The sequence below is a fragment of the Brassica napus genome, chromosome A2 (assembly GCF_020379485.1).
Source record: "Brassica napus cultivar Da-Ae chromosome A2, Da-Ae, whole genome shotgun sequence".
Lineage (NCBI taxonomy): Eukaryota > Viridiplantae > Streptophyta > Magnoliopsida > Brassicales > Brassicaceae > Brassica > Brassica napus.
Window position 1 is genome coordinate 1,327,994 of NC_063435.1, and position 20,580 is coordinate 1,348,573.

The window sequence follows — 20,580 nt, forward strand, 5'->3', positions numbered from 1 at the left end:
GATGTTTTGCGAATCATATCTTCTGACTCATCTGAAAGAAAAAAAAAAAACAATACGGAACTCAATCTCCATGAGACAACAAATCGCAACCGTCCATCTCCGGTCAAACCGCAGGCATGCCGCTTCACTTTGCCTTGCTGTAGCGTACACGTCACCACACAAGATAACGATCTCTTTCTCCACCATGTTCACGTGTGTATTTTTCCGACAACAACATGCACTTGAAAACAAACCAACGCAGACTTATATGGAGAGTGTGCATCACGCGCGGTTATCTGCACATGTCATAACTTTGATGTTTCGTTCGTACCACTGCGGTCATAAACAATACTAATAAACTCTAATAAACGTAACTCACCTGATTAAATTACACAAAAACAAATCGGAAACAATGAAAAAGTTGGTGAAAAGGAGAGTAAAGAAGAAACAGTAACATCTTCTACACCAATCACACAAATAACGTATTCAATAGAAGAAAAACTTTTGCAAAACATTCTCTTTACGAAGAGAGAGACGACCACCGTCGCCGGGAAGTGACGTCACTAAAAAAAGTTATCAATGGGTGCCACAGAGCCTGTGAGAGATTTCTCATTTCCTACAATTTTCTCTGTTTTTTTTTGTTTCACTGAATGTTAACGAACAGTTTTTTTTTGTATTAAAGGCGGTTGAAGAGAGAGAAGAAACAGAAAAGAAGCAGAGAGGAGTAAAGGCTGTGGAGGAGGAGGAAGGAGAAGGAGAATCAAAGGATAAAGAACATCACAGATTCTTGGCGAGTTTAAACAGATTAAACCCAACAAACCCTCTTAGGATCATCGTTAACAATGGCGGTGGCACTAGATTCACTACGCCGCCTTCCTCAAGAGCTCCTCCGCCGACGCAGACGCCTCCACCGCCGGAAGAGCCGCCTCAGCCACCGCCGTCTCCTTCTCCATCAACACCACCTCAGCCGCAGCCGCTTCAACAACAATCTCGTTCCATCTTCACACCAACCCCTCAAGTAACAACACCCTTTCTTTATTTGTAACTAGTTAGGGCTTCCAAAATTAGTAAGTTAAAACTTTCCTAATTTATTTACTTGCGGCAGACTTTAGCATCACTGAACTCAACGAAGTACACAAACAAGTTCTTCCTCCTCCTCTTCATCCTCCACAAGGTCGTGGCCATTGCCTTTGTCTGCTTCCTCGTCTTCAGAGGCATCCAAGGTCTAATAGGCTCCAACGGTAACAACGTCAAAAGGAAAGAGCAAAGGATCCTCAAGTTCCTTCTTCCGCAAGTCGAAGCTGCGTCGTTGCTTAGCATCATACTCGCGTTCTCATGGCAAATGGCGTTTCGTCTATGGCCTGAGTTTATGATCCACTTCATACTCTGGAGTACCTTCTTGATGTCTTTATCCTCAGGGATACTCTTGTTGTGCTTCCAGATACCCGCAACAGACGCTGTTGGGGTTTGTCTTATTGCGTTCTCCATCGGTAATGGTTTGTATGCGTGTTGGATCACTCGGAGGATCAAGTTCTGTTCCAAGATACTGGTCAAGTCGTTAGAGCCTGTTTCTAAATTCTCTGATCTTAACTTACCGACTTACTACATGCTAGCAGCTGGTTTTGTCTGGATGTCGCTTTGGATCTTTGGTGTCATTGGTGCATTGAACTTCTATTTTCCACCGTTGGTGATTATTGGTTTGGTGTTGAGTTTGGCTTGGACGACGGAAGTGATGAGGAACGTTGTGAACTTAACTGTGAGTAGGGTCGTCGCTTTGTTCTATCTTAGGGGGATGCAGTCGAGTACTCGGTTTAGTTTCCAAAGGGCTTTGTCTCGTAACCTAGGGAGTGCTTGTTTGGGATCTTTGTTTGTTCCAACGATTGAAGCCTTGAGGATAGTGGCAAGAGGGTTGAATTTACTTAAGGGTGAAGATGAGTTCATGTTTTGTTGTGCTAATTGTTGTCTTAATCTCATGACCTTCATATTTGAGCATGGCAATGGTTGGGCCTTTGTGCAGGTATTCACTAATCTAAACCCTTTAAACCATGTCATTCTCATTTTCTTGTTATGGAATCATTTTAGTGGAGCAGGTTACACAAGTGATTTGTCATGATCTCTTGTTATAAAAATAGATTATATTTGCTGCATTTATTTATATAAAAGTATCTTCTTACATAGTATAGTATTAAAAACCAACTTGGTATAGTGGTGGGTCTTGTTTTATGATGTGAGAATCTTGCATTATCTTGACAAGTCGAGGCACAACCACATGCTTTTCTGCAATTTTTAGTAATTTTTTTGAATCACCAAAAAGGTTCTTTAGTATTATAAGAAAAGAAGTTTAGTAAAGTTTATGGTTATTAAATAATTTGAACTTTAAATTAGTATGGTATGTATTGTTTGTTATAGATAGCAGCGTATGGGAAAGGATTTGTGAGGGCGTCACAAGACACATGGAAACTGTTTGAGGATGCAGATATGGTTGAGATAGTAGATGCAGACATAACAAGCTCCATCTGCTTCCTTACAGGCATTTGTAGTGGCTGTGTCTGTGTTATTATGGCGGCTGCTTGGACATACACGGTTTACAAACCTTTTACAGCTACCATCTCCTTGCTTGCCTTCTTCATTGGATACCTCATGGTAATTACATTTATTTTATTCTTTAAACTCTCTAAAATGTATTATTCAGTAATAGTCTAATCATCATCATCTTTTTTTTTTATTTGGATGTGTTGAAGCAGACGAGAATCTCAATGGCATTGCCTCACGCCTGCGTAAGTTGCTACTATGCATGCTACGCTGAGAATTCAGAAAGTAGATTCTTCGACAAAACTATAAGAGATAGACAAGCTTTGATCAAGAATGGCCGTGTCGTTGTCCCTACTACCCCTAGAGTCCGCCGCGCTGTAGCCTAACCCAGCCATGGCTCTGCTTAGTCTCTTTGTTTTCCTTCCATGCCTGATTGAAAAGGCTAGGTGTTAATTTTTTCGGAAATCAAATAAATAGTTTTTAAATATAAAAATTGTATTTAAAACTTGAAAATTAATTTAAGAACAGTAAGAGTGAAGTGTCAGTGACTCACTATTAGTAGATAGATAGACAAGAAGAGCTCAATGACATGGACACAATCCAACTAATGTGCCAAAATGTTTTTCTACTTTTTTGATTGTTGTTGGGACCCCTCAATTACTTTATGTACATATTTATTTCTTCATTATTTATTGGTTCCTTACTGTAAAAGGGTATATTCCTTTCTCGATTTTGTAAAGTAGTTGATTTTCTTTATTTGCTTGGTTGGTAGGTAGATCGGTAGATGTAAACATTTGATGAATTATTATTTCAATAATATTTTGCCAGCGAAGTAGCAAGTTTTCAGCCTCAAGGTCTCAATGGAACGACCGATGTACATAGCTACACACACTCGGTAATGAATTTACATCAAATACTAAGCATAGCAAAACTTTATTTTAACTCGAGCATAAGGATCATTTGTCATATGGAAAAATTACAACTAACACGTTGTCCGGATTTGTAATGATATTTTGTATTTTTCACTTATATTTAACCACAAACAATTAAAAAAACTTTGGAATTTATCAAAAGTTCCCATCTATTTACAGTAAGCCCAGCCAAACTCATCAGTTCAACGTGTCGAGGAACAGCTGTGGTCTCTTGCTATTTATAGACTTATAATGGGCCTCTTATGGGCTTTTACTAGTTTACTAAATTGTTGTAATGTAGATGCCCATTAAAGCCCAGCCATGTGAATCCTAAACCCTCTGACAACCACCAGTCTCACCACAGAGAAAGTCTCATCTTATCATAACATGAAATCTAAAACCAGCCACGTGATTCGTCCATTTACCTGAACTCCCGAAACGACAATGCAACGTCATACGATACACACACGAACACGAATACAAAAAAAATAAATTAAAATTAAAAACGTGTGGTCGATTTTTTTTCATGACGTTGAACTAAAAAAAATTAAATCCACAAGTGAAAGCAAAAAAGACAAGGGAGAGAGGTCTCTCCCCCTCTCCGTCTCCTTCCCACACACACACAAACAGATGGTCATCTTGAGCAGGTCGTGGGTAGCCACCGTGAACCACCACCACCATGCAAACCCCCACAGCTTCACCACCTCTCCGACCAAACCTGTTTTCTTCCTTACCCAAAAGCCTCACGTCTGCTCGTCTCGATGCTCTCTAGTTCTCGAGGAAGATGAAAAGAAGTCACCCGGTCGGAAACAAGACAACAAGTGGCCATTTTTCGAACCTGCCCCGGACGTCCTTAACCGGGTCTTATCCAAGTACCTCCAAGACCCGAAAACCCACAAAGTTTCTTCAGAGTTCTACGAGAAAGCTAAAGAGAACTCAGAGCTGAGGACCACCAAGCATCTCATCAACCACTTGGTGAGTTCCAAGAACTGGGACTTGCTCGTCTCTCTTTGTGAGGATCTCAGGGAACACAAAGCCTTGCCTGATCTTCATACCTCTTCCCAGCTTATCAGAAGCTGCATCAGACAAGGGAAATTCAGGATTACGCATTACTTGCTTAACGTGTTTAGAACAGACAAAACACTGGCGGTTTCTTCATCTGATGCAGCGATGAAAGGGTTTAACAAGTTACAGATGTATAGCAGCACGATCCAAGTGTTTGATAGGATGAAACAGCAAGAGGTTGAGCCGAGCCCTGGCTGTTACTGCAGGATCATGGAGGCTCATGAGAGGATTGGTGATAGTCAAAAGGTTGTTGAGTTGTTTCAAGAGTTTAAGAGTAAGAGGTTGAGCTTCTTGGCTAAAGAATCAGGCTCTATCTACACGGTCTTGTGCTCGTCCCTTGCGAAATCAGGACGAGCACTCGAAGCTCTGGAGTTCTTGGAGGAGATGAAAGATAAAGGCATTCCTCAGAGTAGTGCATTGTACTCTACTTTAATCCGCGCCTTAGCAGAAGCACGCGAGGTTATGGTGGTGGAGAAGCTGTTCAAAGAGGCAGGTGAGAAGAAGATGTTGAAGGATCCGGAGATGTGTCTGAAGGTTGTGTTGATGTACGTCAGAGAAGGGAACATGGAGAGGACTCTAGAGGTCGTGGCCGCGATGAGGAAGGGAGAGTTAAAGGTAACCGACTGCATTCTCTGCGCGATTGTGAATGGATTCTGCAAGCAGAGAGGCTTCGCGGAAGCGGTCAAGGCTTACGAGTGGCTTACAAAGCAAGAATGCGAGGCGGGGCAAGTGACTTACGCGATAACAATCAATGCATACTGCCGGCTAGAGGAGCACGACAAGGCCGAGAAGCTGTTCGAAGAGATGGTTAACAAGGGATTCGACAAATGTGTTGTCGCGTACTCGAACATAATCGATATGTACGGGAAGACTAGGAGGCTAAGCGACGCGGTGAAGCTCATGGCTAAGATGAAACAAAGAGGATGCAGACCCAACATTTGGATTTACAACTCATTGATCGATATGCACGGGAGAGCTATGGACTTGAGGCGGGTGGAGAAGATATGGAAAGAGATGAAGAGGATGAAGGTGTTGCCGGACAAGGTGAGCTACACGAGCATGATCAGCGCTTACAACAGAGCGAAAGAGTTCGAGGCGTGTGTGGAGCTTTACCATGAGTTTAGGATGAACAGAGGAAAGATCGATAGGGCCATGGCGGGGATCATGGTTGGCGTGTTCTCAAAAACCAGCAGGATCGATGAGCTGATGAGGCTGCTGCAGGACATGAGAGTCGAAAGAACGAGGCTCGACACCAGGCTGTATTCCTCGGCTTTGAATGCTCTCCGCGATGCTGGTCTTAACTCACAGATCAGATGGTTGCAGGAAAGCTTTGACATAGCACAAACTAGTGCTTCAAGTTCAAGATATTCGAATGTAAAGAACAAAAGAACTTTGCAGGGTTCTTGAGTTGAAAAGGAAACTGTACAAGTCAAGATTCTTTTGTAAACTAAATGTATTATCTTGCAAATAGAAGATTTCAATCTAAAGTTGTAAAGCCTCAAGGAAAACAAAGTTGGTACTTCTGAAACATTGATACATAGAAAAGATTGAGAAGAGAATAGAAAAACAACACAAGAGTGGTTACCAAAATGTATTTTAGACACTCAACAAAATCATATGAATGGAGTACACTGAGCAGTATTAGAGCTAGTCCAATATACTCACAGATTCACCTGCTTTTGAGTTTCTCACTTGGAACTTGTTGCTTTAGCATCTTCAGCTTGAGTTGTTTCAACAACTTTAGCATCGCCTGAACAGCACCCACCTCCATGGTGATGATGATGGCCGTGGCTGGCGTGGTGATGAATCTGCTTACCCTTGAGATTCTTTCGCATGTCGTATGCATCCTCTCCATCAGCGTAATACTTAGCTTCAACATCGTTAATCTGGTAGCCTAATGTCTCAGTGTAGAGATTGAACGCTGCTCGGTTACTTCTCCTCACATGCAATGAAACATACTCTGCCCCATAAACCTACCAACAAAACCCTCACAACGATTCAAAAACAGTTCAATAACTCAATCGAAGAACCCTAAACATAGTCTACATAGCTCAAACCCGAATCAAGATTCACGAACAAGAAAAGGTAAAGACTTTGAGCAACAATGGCAGTTAAGATTGATTTAAACAGTTCCATAACTCAATCGAAGAACGCTAAACATAGTCTACGTAGCTCAAACCCGAATCAAGATTCAAGAACAAGAAAAGGTAAAAACTTTGAGCAGCAATGGCAGCTAAGATTGATTTAAACAGTTCCATAACTCAATCGAAGAAGCCTAAACATAGTCTACATAGCTCAAACACAAATCAAGATTCAAGAACAAGAAAGGTAAAGACTTTGAGCAGCCATGGCAGGAAAGATTGATTTAAACAGTTCCATAACTCAATCAAAGAACCCTATACATAGTCTACATAGCTCAAACTCGAATCAAGAACAAGAAAGGTAAAGACTTTGAACAACCATGGCAGCTAAGATTGATATAAACAGTTCAATGTAGAAACAGAACAACTATTAGAGTTTAATTGTCTCCATCAATCCAAAGCATAACACAATCAGAGAACTACAGAGCTCAAAACTCACAATCAAGATTCAAGAAAGGTGAAGACTTTGAGCAACCATGGCAGCTAAGATTGATTTAAACAGTTCAATGTAGAAACAGAACAACCACCAGAGTTTAATTGTCTCCGTTAATTCAAAGCATAACACAATCAAAGAACCCTAATTACAATCTGCAGAGCTCAAGTTCCAATCAAGATTCAAGAAAAGGTGAAGACTTTGAGCTAACCAACCTGTTCCATGGCGGCTTGAGCGGCGGTCATGAGCTTAGTAGCGAGACCGAGCTTGCGATGGGTGCGGAGAACGGCGAGGGAAGTGATGTGGCCGTGGCACTCGTTGCTCTCCTCTTCCATCTTGGCGAGGACGTAGCCGACGATGCGGCCGTTGTAGTCCTCGGCGACGTAGAGAAGCTGAGGCCAAGAGAGGATGTGGTAGAGGTAGTACTTCATCTGGTAGTTCTCGGGAAGGCACATGAGGTTGCAGGCTTGCATCGCGAGCAGATCGTCCACCGTCGCTCGCCTGATGCACACCATGGCTGCTGCTGCGGACTCGATTCGATTCACTAAGGGGGCTTAGGGTTTTGGTCTAGTGGTATCGAGAGGATTTAATCTGGTGACGAGTTGTAATAATATATAAATATAGGGTCCTTATTGAAACTTAGCTGATACTTTCGGGGGTATATTAACAATTAAGTAAACATTATTTAACTACTTGTTTTAGGACATACTCCAGTTGGGCCTTGATGTCATGCAATGAAGTAGCGGAAGATTCATTACCGTTAGGCTTGGGTTCGGTTCCGGCAGGATTTTTTCGATTTTCGTTTTTTAAGTTTTAGATTTAGAATAACCGTTCTGTTATTTCAATTTTTAGTTGCGTTCGGATAACAATGTTAGAAACTGGCTTATTTTGAATAAAATTTCAATCTAATTTGATTCCAGTTTTCTGGTTAATTTTAGATAATTTAGATTAAAAAACTGAGTTTTTTGTTGATTTAGGATAATTCCGATAATTCAGATAAATTTAAATCTTTTCTATATAAATATTCTGATATTTCAATTTTTCAGGTATTATGGTTTATAAATAGTATTTCAAAAATATTTGGTAATTTCAAAAATAAGTATAACTAATTTTTTTTTCTATAAACTGTATTTAGATATTTTCGAATATGACATAGTAGTATGATGATCATCTAATACACATATATACGACGTTTTCTATTTAAACATTTAGAAACTTTTGATTCTATCAGACAACATTAAGCATCATAGATTACAACTATCTAACATTAGACAACGACTACGGTTGCTTACTACTTTCTATGCAGACTTCCCTCGAAAGGCCCTTACTAAACTGGCTCTAAAAGCTTCTCCAACTCCACGCCAGAACGTATACTTTGAACCGTACAACCACAGTTTCACTGACTTCTTCCAACCATCTCCTCTCGGAAACTCTATTTCCCGACCAATGCTGGACTTCTCCCAAGCTTCTTCACCATCTTCCATAAGCGGGAGCGCTTCAAAACCACCAGACTCAAGGTGCTTGATCCACCCGCGCATCAGATAGTTCACCACCTACTCGTTTCCATATGCCAAAAGGGTCCACAATTTAGATCCAAACCTTTCTTTTTAAGGAAAGTTTTTTGTATACCTCAGGGACTTCATCGTGTGGACAGTGACCCGCTGGGCTGATCTCGTAGTAAGGAGCGTTGGGGATCTCCTTCTTTATCTTCTTTCCCCATATAGGTCCCACCCATGGATCTTCTTTTCCATACATGAGACATATAGGAACACTGTTTTTCTTACACCTAACAAAGACCATGACATAAGCATCCCTCTATTAGACCAATCACAGGGAAAAAAAAATATTCCACACTGTCTTATACCTAGATAACGCCTCGGAGAAAGATAGCAGTCCACCAGGAGCAAACATGATTGAAGCAAACGACGCAGCAGCAGCAGGATGCTGCGTGATCTCCACTATACGTGAGAATACTTTATCCACATCAGTAGAATGGTCTTTGTAGACCTGTTTGAGTATCTCCGCTATGCTTTCAGGATCACTTATCTTTTGCCACCTGGCGATATTCCACCAACAAAGAAGATATTATTAGTCTGACTGAGCTTGATGAGAAGATGTGTTAATACAATGGTTACTTACACTAATTCAGTGAGCTTTTTCACTCTTGGCGGTAGAGGGAATGTTCCGGACCATGGAAAGAGACGTGCTAGCTTTGGGGATTTTACTGGATTAGGGAAGAAACCCCAGAAAGGTGTTGCGTTAAGTAATGTAACACCTTTGACGAGATGAGGATGGGTTGCTGCAAAGTAGAGAGCTACGTACCCTCCAAGTGAGTTCCCTGCAATGTACACTGGCTCACCAATAACCTGCACAACAAATACCATATACTCTTACCAACTCAGTCACTTAGTGATGCAGCTTAGAATTAATATATTTAATATTTATTTGTATTTTTTTATTTTGGCAGTTTTCCTATTTTAATCAGGATTAAAGTTTTATAGCTTATACATTTTCATATAAATAGTCTTTGCAACTTATGGTTTTATTTAATTTATGATTTGATTAACAAAATTGAGAAGTCTTCTCTTGTTTCCGTAGAACTATATAAATCTTAACGAGTTTAAGAAGACTTTGTTTATTCGAAGATTCTTATACTAAACGAATATCTTTGTGTTATCGTATCTTCCGTTGTATAAAGATCTTAGAGAAAAACAAAACAAGTGAACAGTAAAATCAAATTTTGACAGATGTATATGGTTTACCTCTTGTACAATATACTGAACTTGATCCCTCCAGAGATCCAACGAGTAAACAAGTTGATCAGCCCATGGTTCAGCTTCATCACCAAAACCCCAAAATGGCTCACTGTTTTGCAAGCCACTTGTTTCTTTAGATATGGTAGTATTGGTGGTAGTAGGATCTTGAGTGGGAAGAGATAAACCCTGACCAACAAAATCAACCGCCCATACTCGATAATCCCTTCCCAAATCAGTAAGCTGCTTCTCGTAGTGAAACGAACCAACACCAAAGCCAGGAAGAAACAACACCGCAGGAGCTTCAACATTCCCACAGCCGGATTTCTCATAATGTACCGTGAGATTAGGCTTCCACTCGCATTGAGAAGGAGTGATTTGAGCAGCAGCTTCCTCAGGCAAACCAGGAATCAAAACCTTCGACTTTGAGTCTCCTCTTCTAGTGGATATACTACCCAAGTCATCATTCTCACCAACCACATAACCATCTGAAGTTCCATTTCGAACCACAAGTCTGGACTTTCTGAGACCACAACTAGATACTAAGATGTTTGATCGGTTTGGGACCAATCTGTTCTTGTCTGGTTTACTACCCCAAGTGACCACAGAGCAGTGAGGCAGGAAGTTCTGTGAGATTATCTCCATTACACAAATCAATCCTGTAAGGAACACTTAATTTAAATTTACTAGCAAAACAAAAAAGATCGCCGTTGCCGGGGATCGAACCCGGGTCACCCGCGTGACAGGCGGGAATACTTACCACTATACTACAACGACATTGTTGTTAAGTTTGACGCACAAATATAAATATACTAAGCCAGATGTAATAGATAATTGTAGTCTTGCGAGTTAATGAGGCTAATTGTATTTATCTTCACAACAAAGTTGAGAATCACAAGGAAGAATCACAGACAGTAAGAGCCAAGTTTCTGTTTAGATTTTCAGACATAAAATAGCTGAAACCCCCACATGCAAAGAATTGTTGTAATCTTGTATGAATCATCATCTTATCAAATTTAAATAAGAGTATAGCAAACAAGGGTTACAAGCAATCTTCATACTGAAATCAAGGAACAGTAGACAACATCCCGATTCATCATCTAACTAAATCAAGAATAAAGAGCAAGAGAGTTGTAGCTTTGTGTACCTTTTGAGTTCGGTTCATCTAATGGGGAAGTTTTTGGAGAGATTAAACCGTGTCTCTGTGGTAGATGTGTATGAGAAGAAGGTAGAGAGTTTGGTTGCTTTTGCTTGCTGGCTTGGCTAACTTCTCGACAACAACGTGTCTTTGTTTTGAGGTTTATTTATTTTTCAAAGGATTCCAAAATTACGAGTGTGAACTCTCTCTCAAAGAAGAAGAAAGAAGGTAGAAAGACAACACAAAACCATATCATAGGGCCCAATTTGAAAGACCCGTTGCTAAATCCACTTAGCTCCTTAAAACATAGTTACTAGTTACTACTAAGCCCAACTCTAAGACCAGTCTAATCAGGCTTTTAATGAAGATTTTTAGTAATCCAACCGCGTTTTATCAAATAACCTGATTTTCCCTCGCAAATTCTTCCACATTTTTCGTGGCTGCTCAGCCTCAGTATGCTCTAAAGTTGCATATCATTTTTATTCAGAAAATTTAATATATGAATCCGTAATCATCAGATTCTTTGCTTATTTTTTTCCTTTTAGCACGAGGAAATTCTTTTTATGAAACGTAAGTATCATCTTTTCTTCTTTCTTTACAATTTTATATTTTAGTCACAGTTGACGGTTAGAGATTGTTTTTCACGCAACGCTTCCACTTTATTCAAAAGGTTACTTGAACAGGTGAACTACTCACTACTGGTATCTCCCTCGCTCACGCATCCTCCTCCTCCTTCCATTTAATGAACACCTTATTTATTATTACTAGACCATACTAGCTGATAAAATGAATGAAGTTGTTAACAACATATATAAAATATTAATGTAATCAACATGTTAACGTGCACTAAATGAATAATTTTATTGTTGTAGTATCTTACAATCTTAGAAGTAACTCTAGGTTTCATCTTCGACGGGAAAAAAACTTTTAAATTCAAAATGAGTACCAAACCTGGTCATTTATCCATAATCATTAGTTAATTAATATTTGCCCCCCGTGACTTAACCTTTCATATCTGGAGTCTTTTTTTTTCGAAACACATATGGAGTCGATATGTATGAGATCAAACACATCTGTAAATCTGTTTTCCAATTCCATATCACACAAGATAAACATTCAAAGATAAAAATACTTGTTATTCTTGAAAAAATATTGGAACGTATCAGCTATCTTTTTAATATAGTTTTAACTTAGTTAATATTCATGAGTATACATTTACGGCCTTAAAGCATATGAAACTATGTCAAAGGGTTTTGTGAAGTAGAACAATTATATATATGATAGATATAGAAGTTAGGGAAAGACATAAGATATTGAGTTCTTTGGGCTAAAGGATTATTATATCAATTTCGAAATGTTGCCAGAATATGAGAAGTTGGGAAACCATGTGATGATCCGTGATTGCTTTACATCAACTTGGTGACAGAGAGAAATAAAAGAACCAAAGCTGTTCATCCAGACAAACTCGCCAAAGGGAAAAGATCTACTCCTCTTCGACTCCTTTTTCTTTTCATATTGTTTCCATAAGTGAGTGATAAAAGAACTATGTCACTAAAAATGATTACACCATATTTTAAGCATGGTTCAACTGCACTAACCACACTACAACTAACATCTAGTGACAGATTATTTGCTAATTTATAAACTGACTAGTATTTTCTCCCGTGCTATGCACGGGCATTTATTTTTATAACTCTAATACATTTTTTTTGTAATTTACAATGGAATTTTTTTGTAGGGTTATGAAATTTACAGTGGAAATAAATATTATTTATAGAGTTATATTTATTGGTGAGCTTAAAAACAAAATTATTTTTTAAATATTAAAACAGTCCAATATGGACACAAGATGAACATTATACAATAGTTGCCAAAAAAAGATGAAAATTATATATTAATTTACTTATAAAAAAAATTTACATATGAAATATCAAATCGAGAAAAATCATATATTTTTTAAATAATTAATTAACATATTTATATTTTTTTTCTTTTATATTTATTTTTGTTTTGTAGTACTGTTTTCCTAGTATTTTATTAGGTTTTCTTTTCTTAAATTATACTTGCATTAAGAACATGGAATCTTAGTTTCTAACAGAAATTGCAAATGAAAAGTGTATCAACAAACTTCTATGAGACTATAAACAGATAAAGAAAGTATAAAAAAACCAACCTGATCAGGTGAGATCTTGATCTAGAGAGTAGGCATATTTTGTCCTCGTTTTCTCTACCAGCCGAGTTTCTTAGGTCCATTTGTTGTCTTTTAATCATCTCCACATTTTACATTTTTGTAATTCTCTTTTTCTGAACTATCGCTATGAAAATAGTTTAAAAAAAACTATAGCTACGACAACAGTTCAGTAAATCAGAAATTGATTTTCCATTTAGAAATGATATTTACATATCTTGTTTATCTTTACCTTTTTCACCATGGAATATGTACGTAGCTTTTTCCTTTTTCCAGTATCTGAAAAGAGAAAACTTATAAATCGATCAAAAGAGTACAAAAATTCATGAAAAAAATTATTTGAGAATGAAGAGTTTGTGTGTGTTTTTTAGTTTCACAAACCTGAACTTTATTCTTCATCCTCCAATTTTGCAGTAGAATCCACCTATCAATCTATAGCATATACTGTTTTTATTTTGCTCATTTAGTTGAAAAGGTATATTTTGAAGACTGTTGTTGTGCTACTATTTGGTGAGAAACTATTTTGATCTGCATCTAAAATTGTAGTACGATCATTAGAAGCTTTAGATTTACAGGTTAGAAGTTGAAAATTCAGGGAGAATCAACGAAGTTGTTGCAAAAATAAAAGCTTACAATTTCTAAATGAGGAAGAGTTGAATTTAAAAATATGCCAACGTGAGTGGGTTTCAGAGGGAGATAGTGGGTGTAGTGTGAGAATTATTAGGAATTTTATTTTGTAAAGAAAAGAAATTAATAGAAGCAGTTGATAAAGGATATATTATTTGCTTTAAATTTTAATCTCAATTTTATTTTTTCTTGCATTTTTTTAATTTAAAATAATTTCCACATGGCAATCTCTGATTCGCCAGGCGACTTGTGCTTTAGTATATATATATATATATATATATATATATATATATATATATATATATATATATACGGTATTCATATACATAAGGAGTTAGCATATATAACTGACAATTGGTATGCATAATTTGATTTTATTTTGACATAAGATATGACAACAATAATGTTAACAATATACAACAAAATGACAAATAACAGTACCGTGTATTAATAAAACTCGAAATTGGAAGATAAACTAGATAGTAGTATGATATATGGCCGGTGGAAGCCGATCGAAATGTTATGTTGGCTATATGTATAAGTGTGCATATAATATATAATTCAATGTACAAGAAACACAAACACATGGATTTCATTCATATACAACGATGTAAATCCAACACTATCGCGGCGTATTAAGAAAATGCGTGAGGGGTCTGATTCAGTGCGACGATCAACCATGTGAAATTTTGTTTAACCCTACATATAATGATCTCATATATAATTGTTTTCCTTGTTTTATTATATAGAGTATTTGTTATTTAACTATATCTCGGGATAAGCTTGTGCCAACTGACTTTCAAATTAAATGGAAATATCCTCGATTTGTTAGGTAGTTGGATCTAGTGAACATTATAATAAAACAATGCGCAACAAAAGAATATTTTAGTTATATATCCAGTGATTTAGCAGTTTATACAACTACGAATATGCTTTCTTTTGCCCATTATGAATTTGCTTAAAAGAAAACATTAAAATTTTTATAAAAATAAAATAAAATGGATAATTATCATAAATGTACAAGGAATTTATTATAGAAATCAATTTAAGTGCTTTAAAATATATTAATGGGAAAGAAATCAAAATGTTTCAAAAATATCTAATGAACTTAATTAATGAATACTTCAAATCAAAGCATAAAAGATTCGATTTAAAATTAAAGAACCCCACTCACTCGGGACAATTAATTTGTGAAGGAAAAAGAAATTAGATGTGTATTTCCACGTCAGCAAATGAAACACGTGGACCAATAATAGTTAAACGTGCAAGGAACAGTAAAAGTGGAGATCCACGAGTCAATCACATCCTCATAATAATATTCCCTCAAATGGAATAAAAATATTTGATTCCAATCCCAAAAATTATTATTAACAAGATATGAGCCCGTTGCGTTGCAACGAACTTTGTTTGATGTTTTAATTTAATAAAAATCATAAAATATTAAATCATTTTATTATAGTTTTATGATTGTTTTTACATATGTTGTTTGAGATTTATTTCATAATAAAAACCGTTTTCACACATAAGTTCAAGTTAATATTTGTATTTTATAATCATTTTGGGTAGATTAATTGTTGTAAACTTTGTATTTAGGATTAGAGAAAATACTATATCTAAACGTTTAAACTGAACACAACCCGAAATAAGAAATTGAATGAAAAATAAAAAAAATATATGAAAGTCAAATACACCAATCGAGTAAATGAAAACATTATACATGTTCTTATGTACTAAAATTTAATATTTTATTAAATAAGTCTTTAAAATTTTATTTTGTTAGGATTTTTTTTTTAAAAAGGAAAACATTATATCTTATAAATCTCCTTTTTATTTACAATTAAAAAATAAAAAAAATATTAAATACTCTTTTACAATTTTGTTTAAGATTTTGGAAAAGAAAAATTACTGTCATATAACATATTACAATTATCTTCTCTTTATAACTTTAGAAAAAAAATAAATTGCTATGAAATAGTTATTTTACTTATTGATAATAATATTAAAATTTATTATTCGTATCAATACTAATTTTACACTTCTTTTGTATAATTACTAATTTTTTAGTATCATGTTCATCACCAAATATTCTCTTAAAAATATTATCAAATAAATGTTTACAATTCTCTTTTGGTTAAGACTTAAAAATATGATACAAATTTCTTTTGTTTAAGATTGTTTTTATAAAAAAGGAAAACAACTATCAAAAATTATTTTCCAGTTTTTAAGGATTTTAAAAAAGGAAGTTATATTACATAATCTTTTACAATTATATTTTGTCTAGGATTTAGAAAAATAAAATTTCTATCAAATAATTATTTCCAGTTAATATTAACTATTTTTAAAAGTTGCATTTTCAAAATTCATTGTTTTCAATATCATTAATATTTTTACAATTTTTCTTGTTAATTAAATAATTGTTACTATCATGTTTATCATTAATGTTTTAAATTAAAAATACTATAAATAAAAATTTACATTCTCTCTCGTCAGGATTTTTTTAAAGGAAAAAAAATCTTAATTGGTTAAGATTAGAACAGAAATTTGTTTTTAAAAATCTCTTTTTTGTAGAATTTTAGGAAAAGACGAAGTTTTTTATACACATTCACAATCTAATTTTTTAATTGACACATGTCACAATTATATCAGGTGAAATATTTGAAGTTAATTTTGGTTTTTATTTTTTTAACACAAAATTATTGAAAGTAAAATTATTTTTCTATTTTTATTTTATTAATACTTTTAAAAAGAAATTAATTATTTTCTAATTAGTTTTTTCTTTTAGATTTTTATAAAACTATTTTAATTTTAATATAAAAAATATGTGTAATTATTTATTTATTTTGTCTTATACATACAAACACATATCCATCATATTCACACATAATCATGTACGACAACAACATCAAAATTAAAAAATTATGTTGCATCCAGAAATTAAAAGAAAATCTCAAGTAATATTTTTCATGTAAATACTATTGTGTCTTGTAGAAATTATATGTGGAAGCTTAAACCTAAATATATATATGTGAAATATAAATGTAGTTTTTTCAAAATTCGTTTTTATTATCTTATTATGTATATTTTTAATTATTATATATTTAAATATATATCACAATATTAGAAAGAAAATTGTTATCAAATAATATTTTGCAATTATCTTTTGATTAGGATTTAAAAAAGGAAAATTACTATTAAATAATATTTATAATTACTTTTTAATAGAATTTGTTTTTGTTAATATCTTATTATACATATTTTTAATTATGAGGTAAATTAACACATGTCACAATCCTAAATATATAATTGACATGTGTCGCGATCATGTTAATTAGCAACTTTGAAAAACCAAGCTTTATATAATAAGACTCTTTTTATTTATTTTTGTAAAACGAAAATAGGAATCGTGGATTGAGAGGATGCTCCACGTGTCGTTAGTGGAAAACAAAGCCACCGGCTAGAGCCAGTAAAATCAATATCCACAGAACCGGCATATCCGGTTGTGTGGTCAATATATTATTGTATTTTTGTGGAAAAAAGAATAAACTGAGGGGGTTTAAGCCTTTGGTTCTGGTGTGGTTTTCTTTTCAAAGGGTTTTATGTCTTCTTCTTCTTCCTTATTTCTTTTCTAGAACACAGAGAGAGAGAGAACAAATCCTAAAATCTTCAAATTCTTTCTATATTTCATTTTAATTTTCTTTCCCATTGTATAACAATTGTTCTGAAACCAGATTTTTACTGGGCGATTTAGAGATTTTAGCAGACTGCGTGATCTATAATTAACTGGCTCGAGGATTAGGTGAGTTTTCATCACGATATTCATGATCTCGATCTGCTTCACATTTTTTTTGGTGAATTGTGATGGTAATTTATTTGAATTTTCGAAATAATAAGAAACTTTGCATTTTGCAGCAAGATCTGATCAGGAAGATCATGTTTATTGTTTGTTTAAACGACGTCGTATCTGTAGACTATTAGTTTAAAATTAATCACTCCTTGATCTTGGTGGAGATGATCATGAGACGACGTCGTATCTGTAAACTATTAGTCTAAAATTAATTACTTCTTCATCTTGGTGGAGATGATCATGAGACGACGTCGTATCATGTTTATTGTTTGTTTAAACGACGTCGTATCTAATCTTTCTTTTTTTTTGCAGGTTGCTTTCTTACGTATAATGGTGATCAAGAGGAGGTTCAGTCATGTCTTTGATTTCTCCAGTATTCCCAAGGCTCCTCGTTCCACCAGGGTAACTAAAGATCCATGTGCTTCGTCTGTTATTCGTTTTTAACTTCACAATCTCAATGACTTGCTGTTTTTTCTAGAGGAAGGTATTATCAAGCAAGAACGATGGTGTTGTTGATGATATTCGGACCACTGCAATCGATCTGCTCGCTTCTCTAGCTGGGAAGCTGCTAGAAGAGAGCGAAAGCTCCTCAACTTCTTCCACCAATGCCTTTGTAGAGGGAAAGGGAAACATCATCAAGCAAGAAGACGTTGAAGATGATGATGTCAAGCCTTGTGAATCCGAGCTTGCGTCAAAGTCCCCTCCTAGTGATATTACCAGTGAGACTCCTTTGGAGCAGACACGTGTTTCTGATTGTGAGAGAGGTCTTGGCTTGAAGCCGTGTTACAAGAAAGAGGATTGTGATGACATCACTGAGGAGACAGGTGTTGACATTGAAAAAAGAGAAGTAAAAACGCCACCTGGCACGGATGGTGTCCTCAACCAGTCTAAGTTAGTTTGCAGAGATGATGATGAAAACTATTGTAAGTACAATAGATTTAGTGACAGATGTAGGAGGTTTAATAGGCCTTTGACACGTGTTGGACATCGGAGGATGATGACAAAGTACGGGAGAGCAGTCCCTAGAGACACTAGAACAGGTTACTATCATGTCCTCTTTGATGCATCTTTTGTAGCTTCTGCTCTGTTTCTTAACTCCACTTGTGGATATATGTGTCTAGATGGCTGTTTACTGTACCGCAAGAGAAAGTTGTGTAATGGTTATAACCCATGGAAGCATGAGACGGTTCAGAGGAAGAGAAGATTGTCTGATGGAGGACTCAGTAGTGAAAGTGTTACCAATTCGCCTCAGAAGGGAGAATCAGGTACCTATCAGTCTCTATCCACATGGTTCATTCGCTGGCTGGAGTGGTGCTCATGTTATTTTCATTGTTTGCAGTAAAGTTGAGCATCAAGTCCTTTAGGATTCCGGAGCTCTTTATTGAAGTTCCGGATACAGCAACAGTAGGCTCACTGAAGGTATGTGCTTAAATGTCTCTATGTCGTTCTCTTTAGATGCTTTGGCTCTGCAGTGTACATGAACATAACATTAGTACACTTTTGGTTACAGAGGACGGTGATGGAGGCTGTAGCTGCTTTACTCGGTGATGGAATACGTATAGGGGTGTTAGTCCAAGGGAAGAAGATTAGAGATGACAGTAACACTCTATCTCAGACTGGTCTTTCATGTAGAGAGAATCTAAGCAACCTTGGCTTCACCTTGGAGCCTGGTCATGTACCTCTTTGCTCTGAAAGCCATGTCATCTCTACCCCAACTGATTCTACAAATTTATCTGAAAGGTAGTAACCAATCTGCTCATATATCTTTTTTTGTTTGTAGTGTGAAGTTCTAGAAAGTGTATTCATAAGGAAAACCATTTGATCTTTGCCAGGTCCTTAGATTCTAGAATCCCTTTCCATCTCCAAGATGCAGATCACGTGATTAGTTCGGAAAATTGTGTGGAGAATAACCAGGAGTTAGTTCCATATCAGAGTGACATATCAGCTGATGAACCTTCTTCAGATTCAAGAGCGCTGGTTCTAGTTTCAGCCTTGGAACCGGAGGCTCTTGCAATTGTCCCACTTAACGAGAAATCTAAACGTACAGAGCTTTCACAGCGCAGAACCAGGAGACCTTTCTCTGTTACAGAGGTGGAAGCTCTAGTAGCAGCAGTAGAGGAGCTTGGTACTGGAAGGTAAGCAGACTGGTTCAGTTGATTAACTTTGTTGTGGGTCAACTAATGATCGATACACTTTATCTCACAGATGGCGTGATGTGAAATTACGTTCTTTTGATGATGCGAGTCATCGAACCTACGTGGACTTGAAGGTAGTAACTAGTCAAATACACTTTGAATCTTTAGCTTAATGGTTCTACTAACTTTGTGATTGTTGCAGGACAAATGGAAAACCTTGGTTCACACGGCAAGTATATCACCACAGCAACGAAGAGGAGAGCCAGTGCCTCAAGAACTGCTAGATAGAGTCTTGGCAGCACATAGGTGTTGGTCACAGCACCAGCTGAAACAGAACGGGAAACTTCAAGCGGCTGCAACAATGGTGGGTTCGTCCATGTAAAGATGGAGAAAGGGAATGACAGTAACTTTCACTTGAAGACTGAGGAAGCAATGTGGGGCAAACTGTACAAAGGCTAAACAACAACAGAAGCATACTTTTATTTTTCATTTTCTTTCCAACTTTGAGATTTTTTAAATCATAGCTGGCAGAACACAAAGATGTACTTTGGTTACTTTTATGTTACATCCGTTCATTTCAGTTTCTAATTGATTTGAATTTGTAAATGGTATTGGTGATAGAATGTCCATGAAGACATTCTTTTATTTTAATTTTTGTAAATTGACATGTAATTTTAGACAAATTCTTTTATTTGGGTTTTCATCATTCAATCTATGGCAAAGTAGTTGATGGATAGCTTAGCTTTCAAACTTTTATTTTGGTAGAAATTTTACCATTTAAACAAAAAAAAAACGAACGAGATTTGCCACTCAAAAGTATCATTGTGCTTAGCG

At 36.0% G+C, this 20,580-nt stretch overlaps 5 protein-coding genes and 1 non-coding gene across 7 annotated transcripts; 3 read left to right on the forward strand and 3 right to left on the reverse strand.

The window, feature by feature from the left end:
- Positions 1 to 317: 317 nt before the first annotated feature.
- On the forward strand, positions 318 to 3,049 carry LOC106371829 (protein PNS1). The gene is made up of 5 exons (XM_013811932.3): positions 318 to 576; positions 662 to 997; positions 1,085 to 1,996; positions 2,389 to 2,622; positions 2,724 to 3,049. Exons 1-5 carry the CDS (start codon positions 559 to 561, stop codon positions 2,895 to 2,897), a joined length of 1,674 nt encoding a protein of 557 aa, XP_013667386.2. The 5' UTR covers positions 318 to 558; the 3' UTR covers positions 2,898 to 3,049.
- Positions 3,050 to 3,917: 868 nt separating this feature from the next.
- On the forward strand, positions 3,918 to 5,974 carry LOC106384430 (pentatricopeptide repeat-containing protein At5g13770, chloroplastic). The gene has a single exon (XM_013824393.3). The coding sequence runs from the start codon at positions 4,053 to 4,055 to the stop codon at positions 5,892 to 5,894; it is 1,842 nt and encodes a 613-aa protein (XP_013679847.1). The 5' UTR covers positions 3,918 to 4,052; the 3' UTR covers positions 5,895 to 5,974.
- On the reverse strand, positions 5,923 to 7,672 carry LOC106384439 (N-terminal acetyltransferase A complex catalytic subunit NAA10). Its single transcript, XM_013824402.3, has 2 exons — positions 7,277 to 7,672; positions 5,923 to 6,460 (listed from the first exon to the last, which is right to left on the reverse strand). The coding sequence occupies exons 1-2, from the start codon at positions 7,574 to 7,576 to the stop codon at positions 6,176 to 6,178; spliced, it is 585 nt and encodes a 194-aa protein (XP_013679856.1). The 5' UTR covers positions 7,577 to 7,672; the 3' UTR covers positions 5,923 to 6,175.
- A 564-nt stretch (positions 7,673 to 8,236) lies between these two features.
- LOC106371832 (pheophytinase, chloroplastic) lies at positions 8,237 to 11,196 on the reverse strand. Of its 2 annotated transcripts, none has more exons than XM_013811935.3 (6): positions 10,962 to 11,196; positions 9,824 to 10,473; positions 9,201 to 9,427; positions 8,926 to 9,117; positions 8,691 to 8,847; positions 8,237 to 8,614 (listed from the first exon to the last, which is right to left on the reverse strand). In XM_013811935.3, the coding sequence occupies exons 2-6, from the start codon at positions 10,457 to 10,459 to the stop codon at positions 8,360 to 8,362; spliced, it is 1,467 nt and encodes a 488-aa protein (XP_013667389.2). In that variant the 5' UTR covers positions 10,460 to 10,473; positions 10,962 to 11,196; the 3' UTR covers positions 8,237 to 8,359. The 2 variants fall into 2 exon arrangements, with proteins under 2 accessions (XP_013667389.2, XP_048604178.1); XM_048748221.1 differs by lacking the exon at positions 10,962 to 11,196 and adding an exon at positions 10,661 to 10,888.
- Positions 10,520 to 10,591, reverse strand: TRNAD-GUC. The gene has a single exon. It is a non-coding gene; the product is annotated as a tRNA-Asp (tRNA).
- A 6,111-nt stretch (positions 11,197 to 17,307) lies between the features above and the next one.
- Positions 17,308 to 20,437, forward strand: LOC106384478 (telomere repeat-binding protein 4-like). The gene is made up of 9 exons (XM_013824441.3): positions 17,308 to 17,563; positions 17,924 to 18,013; positions 18,090 to 18,651; positions 18,733 to 18,876; positions 18,951 to 19,030; positions 19,122 to 19,351; positions 19,444 to 19,746; positions 19,817 to 19,880; positions 19,949 to 20,437. The coding sequence occupies exons 2-9, from the start codon at positions 17,942 to 17,944 to the stop codon at positions 20,126 to 20,128; spliced, it is 1,635 nt and encodes a 544-aa protein (XP_013679895.1). The 5' UTR covers positions 17,308 to 17,563; positions 17,924 to 17,941; the 3' UTR covers positions 20,129 to 20,437.
- The last annotated feature ends 143 nt before the right edge of the window (positions 20,438 to 20,580 follow it).

What these genes read in the sequence shown, in the direction of transcription:
- LOC106384439 (XM_013824402.3), bottom strand. Translation starts at nt 7,576, where the DNA reads ATGGTGTGCATCAGGCGAGCGACGGTGGACGATCTGCTCGCGATGCAA. An exon ending in CTCAAGCCGCCATGGAACAG is followed by an intron (nt 6,461 to 7,276) that starts GTTGGTTAGCTC and finishes TTTTGTTGGTAG; the next exon opens with GTTTATGGGGCAGAGTATGT.
- LOC106371832 (XM_013811935.3), bottom strand. Translation starts at nt 10,459, where the DNA reads ATGGAGATAATCTCACAGAACTTCCTGCCTCACTGCTCTGTGGTCACT. An exon ending in AAAAAGCTCACTGAATTAGT is followed by an intron (nt 9,118 to 9,200) that starts GTAAGTAACCAT and finishes GAATATCGCCAG; the next exon opens with GTGGCAAAAGATAAGTGATC. An exon ending in CACACGATGAAGTCCCTGAG is followed by an intron (nt 8,615 to 8,690) that starts GTATACAAAAAA and finishes GGAAACGAGTAG; the next exon opens with GTGGTGAACTATCTGATGCG.
- LOC106384478 (XM_013824441.3), top strand. Translation starts at nt 17,942, where the DNA reads ATGGTGATCAAGAGGAGGTTCAGTCATGTCTTTGATTTCTCCAGTATT. An exon ending in GAGGAGCTTGGTACTGGAAG is followed by an intron (nt 19,747 to 19,816) that starts GTAAGCAGACTG and finishes TTTATCTCACAG; the next exon opens with ATGGCGTGATGTGAAATTAC. An exon ending in GAACCTACGTGGACTTGAAG is followed by an intron (nt 19,881 to 19,948) that starts GTAGTAACTAGT and finishes TGATTGTTGCAG; the next exon opens with GACAAATGGAAAACCTTGGT.
- LOC106384430 (XM_013824393.3), top strand. Translation starts at nt 4,053, where the DNA reads ATGGTCATCTTGAGCAGGTCGTGGGTAGCCACCGTGAACCACCACCAC.
- LOC106371829 (XM_013811932.3), top strand. An exon ending in ATGGTTGGGCCTTTGTGCAG is followed by an intron (nt 1,997 to 2,388) that starts GTATTCACTAAT and finishes TGTTTGTTATAG; the next exon opens with ATAGCAGCGTATGGGAAAGG. An exon ending in TCTTCATTGGATACCTCATG is followed by an intron (nt 2,623 to 2,723) that starts GTAATTACATTT and finishes GTGTTGAAGCAG; the next exon opens with ACGAGAATCTCAATGGCATT.